The sequence below is a fragment of the Triticum aestivum genome, chromosome 4D (genome assembly GCF_018294505.1).
Source record: "Triticum aestivum cultivar Chinese Spring chromosome 4D, IWGSC CS RefSeq v2.1, whole genome shotgun sequence".
Lineage (NCBI taxonomy): Eukaryota > Viridiplantae > Streptophyta > Magnoliopsida > Poales > Poaceae > Triticum > Triticum aestivum.
Window position 1 is genome coordinate 435,449,623 of NC_057805.1, and position 8,893 is coordinate 435,458,515.

Consider the following 8,893-nt stretch of genomic DNA (forward strand, 5'->3'; position numbering starts at 1 on the left):
CCCCCTAAGATGCTTTGGCAGAATGGAACATAATTCCCGTTGACTAAAACTGAACTTCTTTGCATAGTAAATGACTTGCTAAAATGATCTACATAGGAGCAACTCTAACAAAGTCGTTGTATTGACAGCCTCATAACACGCATGGAGCACGCTCCATAATAATATAGAGGTTGTCGAGTCGATGTGCAAAGTCAAAGTCGCCATATTGGCTGCCTTCATATATTTTGTTTTCTTCATGTTTTTTTTTCTTGCATCAACTCAATAGCCACACTAATTTGAGCTAACATTGCATTACAAAGATCTTACATAGGAGGAGAAAAGTTGATTAGCGGCATTTTCATATCATATGTTCAAAATTTGTCACTTTCTAGCGACTATAACATGATTTTGAGCCCGCCACCTCGATGGTGAATGCTATGCACGGGGCACATGCATATTTGACATGTCCGCTTGTCCTCTTGGTGCGGCGATGAGGCGGGCCAACGATCTCGTCTTTGTCCCGTTCCTGCCTGTGGTCGTGGAGGTTGGGGGTGGCTTTATCAAGGTGGTGGAGGCCTAATATGGCATGATTCGTTTAGGTGAATGTCACCATCTCCATGTGGAATCGCTCCCTCTCTGTCAGCATATCCACATCTCCGTCGCAAACAGGTATCCGACGGTGATCTCCTTGAAGATTTGGCCGGGGCGGACAACCGAGGTGTAGGTAGCGTAGCACTCATCCCATACCTCCTTAATTGTGAGGCGACAGGGAGCACATGGTGACCAATATGAGTTGTGTGGGTGAGGCCTCTCCTGCCCGTACGGGATATGTACGTAGCCGTGCTTGATATCCCAAACAATGCTTGTTTTGGGATCCCAATGTGACCACTCAATGAGGAGGGTGGATACTCCTGGCATACCGGGCCAAATGGGCGGGCCCAACATAACACGGTTTGGTCTGAGTTAAATGGGTCAGGCACAGCACGACCCGACCAGGCATGCTTAGTACACGGGCCGTGCCCGGGCCGGCATGCACGTTGACCTCTATGGCCCAGGCACGGCACCACTATTAAACAGGCCAGCCCATCAGCATGTTTATCCATCAGCCCACCTATTATTTAGCCTATTGGGCTGCCTATTTTGCCTATAAAAATGAAGAAAAAAATTGGTCGTGACGTGCTGGCACACACGCCCAGCCTCCAAGCACAAGCACGACCCGGGCACGGCCCGATTAAGCACAGGCCGGGCACGCGTGCTAACGGGCCCCAGTTGGCCAGGTTTGCTCCTGCGGGGCCTCCAGCATGTTATGGCGATCCCACCCCCTCCTCGGGGTGTGATGGGGCCCATACGGGACATGCACTTTCTTGATAATGAATTTCTCCAGGACACCACTTCCGAAAGTTTTATTTTCTTTTGCAGGTTTTTGGACAGAATTTTCATTGGTTCTGCTCGCAGAGGTCTTGCCCAAGCCTGGTCTTGAAATTTATCTCAAGTTCTTTTGGATTATCAGGTTGGTAGGCATGTCACATCAACGCTCAGTGCTCCATTCAAAACGCATGGACTCCCCACCAGATGATTGTTTTCTGAAAAATAAATAAATAACGCCAAATAAAACATGCCATCGAGTTGCGTGCACCACCGTGTCATTCACTCATTAGGCTGAAGCACGCTTCCACGGAGAAAACTGTTGGTTAATTCATCGTCGCCAAATAAAAAACTGGAAACGGACGTGTTCTGCTCCAGCGGTGAACCGGCGACGCTGACGAACTGGTTTGTCCTTGCCGTTGGAGCGTCGCGGCACGGAAAGGGAACGGAACGGAAGGAGTGGTCGCGCTCTCGGAGACTTCGCCGTAGGAGAACTGGGGCGGAAGATGCCGATCCGTAGATGACTGACCTCGGCAGTTTCCTACGCGGCTCCTTTCCATTCCACTCCAGCGGTTCTTCCACCGGTGACGGATACTTTTGCACAAACCCACTGGAGTGCCTTCGGAATAACGAAATAGGCCACAGAGGATCGGTTTTGTAAACATAGCCCGGAAGGCATACGTGCGCATGTCCAAAATCACTAGCCTGTAATGTGAGTGCTCTTTTGCCTTACAAAGAGTCCCAAGGACGACGATCACACGATGAAGTTCATCATTGATGACTCAAGATTTGCTTATCGTACTCCACTACACTAACGAAGGCAGCCGACCCACGGGGCCATCTCCTCCTCTCCCCACCTACTTAGCCGCCGTCGGAGGAAGCAGGTGGGCAACGCCTGCTTGGTAAACAATGTTGGTGGGCTCATCTCCCTACGCTACATGAGTCCTCACAGCTAATGTGCGATGTGGCGTCCCTAGACGGCACGCGCATCGACGGAGGTTGGACACGAGGCACCAGCCCCAGGACCTCTCGGCGGTGGACATACCGTTGCGGTTGTGAGGGCAGCACGACAACCGTTTGTCGCGTCAACAACCTCGCTGGTGATTTGCGGTAGATGCTTTCCGTTGCTGGCGCAACGATGACGAATTTTCTTGGTCCTCCTTTCCCGGGCGTGGCGGTCCCTGTATGGAGGCGATTTGAAGACGCCATGGTTGCTTGCACTTCGGTTATTTTTCTTCCGACGGGGCGACCCCATGTTCCTAGCCATATCTACGGGGCGCAGTGTCGATGGGTTTTAGCCTCCGTGCTCCAAAGATCAGATGTTTCTCACTTGGTGCAGAGATTTGGAGTGCTCGACATGGCTCAGTATGGCGCGACAATAGATCTAGCGACTCAACTTTTGTTTGATGCGTGAGTTTCACCTTTATCTGAGGTAGCCCATGTTTTTAAACTCAATCTTAACTACTCTCTGTGTAAAGAATTATAAGAGCGGTTAGATCACTGAAGTGGTGATCTAAACGCTCTTATATTTTTTTACGGAGGGAGTACCTTTGAGGAGGCTAGTTGCCATCATTTTCTAGTCTAGAACATAATCGGGGCTTTTATTACAGCCCGGTGTTTTCTAGCACTTCTTTGACTTTATCAATATACGTATTACACACGATAAACTGTTTGACATTGCTCACATATGCTTTCATTGAAATCGAGTGAACTGTCGGTCCGGCGTGTTCACAATGATTGGAACGACACGAACTTGGCCCACCTCGTGACTAATTGAGCGTACGAATGGAGCTGACAAGAGATAGATAGATGGCCACCAAACCTGCAAGTACCTCCTGTCTAAATCACTTCATTCCCGACCCCGTCCAAAGTGCCAACAAATGCCAGCCACATTGGCCGAAACACAAAAAAGATTGTGCCAACAAATGCCTAACAAATGTATTTTCCGGAAAACAGGACCCCTTTTCTGCAAAAGTAGCTCCCTTTCCTGGTACTAGTAATTTACCTTTCCCCTCCCCTGATGCCTGATCCCATCCCTCGCCCGGCCGCCCAGTTCACACTCCTTCACCTCGAGCGCGACTCGCCTCAGCGCTCAGCTCAGATCGCCCCACTAATCCTCGGCGAAGGAGGTAATTAACACCATCCCTACCTGCGATTTTCCGGTCTAAAACCGTTGATCTCCGCTCCCTGTTAGCTCATGATGCTTCTTTAGTAGTAGTAGTAGTAGTACGCCACCAGCGCTCTGGTCCGAGGTCAGCCTGCCAAACCTCCATGTCTTGTGTGTGTTGGTTCTGTCTGTTCTCGATTTGGGCATGGATCACCTCGTTCCTCGTACTTGTTTGGGCAGTAGGTTTTTTAGCAGGGATGGGGTTATTGGTGCTATTTACGGTTACTGGTGCTATAAGATGTCGGCTGTTCCTTTGCCGAAATTGCTTGTGGCATTGATGTATATGTAGGGCAAGGCTGCCTACAATAGACACAAAGTGGTCGGACCCTTCCCCGGACCCTGCGCGAGCAGGAGCTACATGCACCCGGCTGCCCTTTTATTGATGTATATGTATGCGCCTGAATCTCAACATTTGTAGTATGTGATGCTTAATCTGTGCACCACTGCTGTTCTTGCTGCCGCTTTTCGTGTGATATTTGCGGTATGTGCTGCGTAAATCACCGTTTACAGGCTGTGGTGAAGCACAACATTTGTGCTGGTTGTGCTTTAATAGTAGATAGGTGAACGATCACACCGCGGACTGAACTTTGTTTCAAGTCTGAATTTGTGTTCCTAACTTTTTTGGGTGCTCTTCTTCCTTCAAAGAAAACCCCTAACGGTTTCCTCGGACCACCAGAGCTTCCGATTTTGCGGCAATTGGAGATATCTTTGAGCCAAAAGCTCTTCGGATAGTGAGTCTGAATTCCTTGACCTTCAGCCTCCTTTAGTCAGGGTTCATTTCTATCTTTGTATTAATCCTTTTGGTCTGAATTTGAAGTAGCTTGCCTTGCAATACAACATGATTAAATATGTTTACCACCGTAAGATAAAGACTCCTCCTTATTTAAAGTCCAATTGTTTTAGCTAATTATTAATGTCACTGTCTCGTGTCCTTTCTGCTTAGCTTCAGCTGCAATTTGCTGTCTTGGTTCAGACAATATATATTTTGTCTTATACTTCAGCACTGAAGAAAATATTTCCTTGTGTGTGTTAATTGCAGTCTTGGAATACCAACAATGGCAGCAACTTACCCTATGCCTGATCCACCGGTGCTGAACAACTATGCTATTACTCAAAGACTCGACAACTCTGCTACCGAGACAGCCGGCAGAGACAAGTCCATAGGCTACCTGGACATCTTCGTCCACCAGGCGCGCGACATCCACAATGTTTGCATCTACCAGAAGCAGGACGTGTATGCAAAACTGAGCCTCACAAGCGACCCACAGGTGTCGTGCTCGACCAAGGTGATCAATGGGGGTGGCCAGAACCCGGTGTTCGACGAGGGTCTACGGCTAGACGTGCGCAGCGTGGAGGCGTCGCTGAGGTGCGAGGTGTGGATGCTGAGCAGGGTGAAGAACTACCTGGAGGACCAGCTTCTCGGCTTCACCCTCGTTCCTCTGTCAGACATCCTTCTGGCCGATGGAAATCTGGCCCAGGAGTTCTCCATGTCGTCCTCCGACCTGCTCCACTCGCCGGCAGGGTTTGTGCACCTGTCCCTGTCTTACGTCGGTAGCTCTCCGGATGTCATCGAGATCTCATCGCTCAATAAGTCGGCGTCGGCGGTCACCGACTGTGGAAATGGCAGCTTGGATCCTTGTGAGATCGAAAAGATGGAGTTCCCAGACTTGAACATGGTGAACGAGAATGAAATGATGGTCTCCAAGTATTTCGAGATGGACTGTGGGAGTGCAGTGAAGGCTGAGACTGCAAGTTACCACAGCTTGATGCAGATGAGCCTGGTCCTGAGGTCTCCAAGATCACTCCCAAGGAGTATCCTGACGAAAGCCCTGTGAGCTGTGTCTCTACCACAGGCTCCTCCCCGGAGCTCTCCCCCATGACGCAATCGGTCTCTGAGCCGTCCGAGACCGCCGTCGCGGCGGCATCCTCCACCGGAAGCCAGAGGGAGAAGAGCCAGGGTGTTACTACGGATGGCGAGGTCGATTCTTCTGAGGCGCCATCCAAGGATGAGGTTGCCCAGCCTGCAGTGATCAGCGTGAACCTCCAGCCCAGGGAATCAGTTGTCCAGCAGGACATAGTTGACATGTACATGAAGAGCATGCAGCAGTTCACTGACTCCCTTGCGAAGATGAAGCTCCCGCTGGATGTCGAGAACAGTAGTCCCTCGGCTGATAACGTCGACTCGAGTACAACAGAGAAGCCATCGCCATCGCCGTCGTCGAAGGGTCCTAGGGTCTTCTATGGAAGCAGGGCCTTCTTCTAAGTTGCTGCTGCTGCTAGCTAGGCTGGCTCATACACACTCTGTTTGCCTCACTAAGGAGGCTAGACTCTCACTGTAAACTTGTATTGCTAATAGTGTTATGCCTAGTTAAAAAAGATGGATATTTCATAATAATTCCAGAGCTGTAGATTCAGCCTGTGTAACATAGTGTACTACTGCATTTAAATTACTTCATGATCTGCTTCTACATTTGAGTTGCCTGGAGTTTTTAGGGCTTAATGTGTGAAATTCGTTCACCTTAAGAAGGATTTACATCAGCTAACACATCAGGAAACTCTGTCATTTGCACAATATATTCTCTTGAGTCGCACAAATTATTAAGATCCACAGATTTGCTGCTAATTACAGGAGAAAGGTGGTAACTCGACCACTGCATAATCACAAAGAAACAGGGCAGGAAAAAAAATAGATGGCAAATATATGTCAGGAAGCACAGACATACCAAAAGTCTTGAATGGACAAGGTGGATTTCAAATGGTACAGAGATCCTCGAACCCAGTTTCGACGAGGAAGAGAAAAGATAAACTCAAAACACATTTACGGTCCAATGAAGTGCTGATCAACATAGAATTACAGAAGATGTAAAAAGTTTACATGATTCAAATCTCCCTAGAGGGGAGAATTCAGTGATTTCAACAATTCAAAAAACAGACCAACTTAAAAATCATCGTCATCCTCCTCGGCCATGTGCTTTGCCAGCTCTTCCTCCTGCTGGAGCCTTTCTCGGCGCTTCTCGGCGCTCTCCTTCTCCTTATGCGAATTCGGGGGGAACCTCATGGCCTTGACCGCTTCATTATGCATGTTGAGGCAGAAAGCGATTCTGGAGTTGAATGCAGCCTGGGGTTCATTTGTCGAGTAGACATCACCAGTTTCTTTCGACACCATCCAGCCATTTGCATGGTCTATGGTGGCATCAATTGCACCATCTCTTATGGCCTTGGCTACGATGCACTCCGCATCAGCAACAGGATTCTCAGTGTCTAGCCTAAGCTTCTTCGCAATATCAGCAAGGGAGATCCGCGAGTATGAAATGCTGATGTTGCGTAGTCCAGTTCGAATGACATTGTGGCGGAGCCTCACAATCAAATTGTGAGTCCTGTCTGCACTGAATGTGCTTGCAAATTTGTCTGCAACAGCTCTAAACAGTTCCAAATCGCCAATCCTGACGGCCTAGACACCAATAATTCAAATGTTATGACTAGAGCTTTCCAGACAGTAACATGAGATTTAAAAGAAGACTGGAACTTACATTTGTAAGCTCAAAATATGGTGCCAAAGCTTCCTTCATTCCTTTCTGCATGAAAACAGTCCTCTCTGGGATCTCCCCAAGAAGCAGCCTTACTATGATAGCCCATTTATTGCACTGAATCCTAAAACCACGAGCTGCAGCCGGTGCCTTCCTAGCAGCTTGCAGGAGGCTTTCTTTAGCATCAGTGTACTCCAACTGAATTGTTCTGATTTTCCCCAAGTAGAAGAGGTAACGGCAGAACTGTATTAAAAAATGTTAACAGTTGCTTGAGTGTATCAATAAAATCAGTTAGGCTGCAGGAAGATCTCACACATCAATCACCCCAAAGCAACATTAAACCATAAGGCATTTTAAAAGAATAGCTAACAAATAGTTTCATAAAATTTAAATGTACTGGTGTAATGCATCTGAAACATAATACAATTACTAAAGTGCAGATAATGATTGGAAGAGGCAGATGAATTACTTGCTGGTTGGAATGGGCTTCAAAACGTGGTGCCTTCGACCTAAGTTTCTCTGCCTGGTCATACAAGTTATAGTGGAGATAATTACGGAGAAGCAGGTTGAGCAGGGTTTCCTGTTATCATGAAAAAACAATGCATTTCCATATATTAGCACAATTTGACAGCATAACACTTAATCAGCGAGAACCAGGAAAACAGAACTACCTGACCAAGCTCATCATGATGTAAAGTTGCCATTCTATGTAACCCAAGGAGATTACTGTACAAAGAAGCAAATATGAGCGATGGATTACAAAACAGGGTAAATGGAAACTAAGGAAATACTAGAGTAGGGGAAGATGTAGAAGTCGACATACCCACGAATTTCAGCAAGGGTGTTTGTAAGTTCATACACATATGAATAATAAAAGTATAGTCTAGAAGCCAAAACATCAACAGTTCTCCTGTTCAAGTTCTTCAGACGAGCAATGCTTCCAGTTGCGCATGCTTTAGCCTAGAGACAATTGGAGAACTTTAACTTAATAATATGTTGCATATGCTGCACAAAATATATCACTATATTAGACATACCTCGTCGTATTTCTTCTGATCAATGAGGAAAATCAGAACAAGCAAAGAACAATATATTTCAATCTCAGGAAGGCCATGCTTGATAGAAATCTGAGTTGCTGGAGCTGCTGCATCAATATCCATCTCAGCTTCATCTTCCTAAAAAGTAACAATAGATGCATAACATGATTAATGAGTTTCGAATAACAGAATAATATTTTTTAAAGCAAATCTAACTTCAAATGTTTTGTTCTCTAAATTATGGAGCAGGTGGCAGAAGTCTAAATTGATCAGGCTTCAAGAGCATCTTCGGCTCCTGACATAGAAAGGTCGGTTAACTAGGTATGTAACAAGCTTCCTGACATTCTAAAAAAACTGAAGTTATCTTGTAAATGGCAAGTGGTGATCAGCCTGGTAATCAGTTTAATGGGTATCATCATAACAGACACACAGATTTGAAAAAATACACCCTACTGCTACAACTCCAGTAACAAATTTCCCCATGTATCTAAACATACGGCAAGCTCCCACATGCAGAAGGAGAAGAAATAAAGATGCAAATGAATGACACAAGCAAAAATGACGCGACTAGAATTTAATCACACGATGGAAACAGAATTACTAACTGAAGGCAAATAAATAAATAATCAGAATCATACGATTATTAAGAAGAAGAAATCAGCAAGATACTTGCCATAGGAAGCTGTAAAACAGTTAATTATGCAGTGTGCAGATGATAATCACGTATAAAAGGGAGCGCTTATGTGTCAGGTGCCTTTTCTTTTGCTCTCAGTCCGTTTTTTTACAATCCAACGGCTCTGGTTCTTCCTTCCACCTCT

General features: G+C 46.5%; 1 protein-coding gene and 1 pseudogene across 1 annotated transcript in view; one reads left to right on the top strand and one right to left on the bottom strand.

Annotated features, from left to right (window-relative positions):
• The first annotated feature begins 3,507 nt into the window (after positions 1-3,507).
• LOC123098421 (uncharacterized) lies at positions 3,508-5,979 on the top strand (annotated as a pseudogene).
• Positions 5,980-6,211: 232 nt separating this feature from the next.
• Positions 6,212-8,893, bottom strand: part of LOC123098420 (probable 26S proteasome non-ATPase regulatory subunit 3) — a 3,949-nt gene continuing 1,267 nt past the window's right edge. The window contains exons 3-8 of the mRNA XM_044520402.1: positions 8,076-8,213; positions 7,862-7,998; positions 7,710-7,764; positions 7,508-7,618; positions 7,042-7,281; positions 6,212-6,962 (exon numbers count right to left, since the gene is read on the bottom strand). Coding sequence (XP_044376337.1) covers positions 6,450-6,962; positions 7,042-7,281; positions 7,508-7,618; positions 7,710-7,764; positions 7,862-7,998; positions 8,076-8,213 — 1,194 coding nt within the window. The 3' untranslated portion in view covers positions 6,212-6,449. The remainder of the gene's footprint in view (positions 6,963-7,041; positions 7,282-7,507; positions 7,619-7,709; positions 7,765-7,861; positions 7,999-8,075; positions 8,214-8,893) is intronic.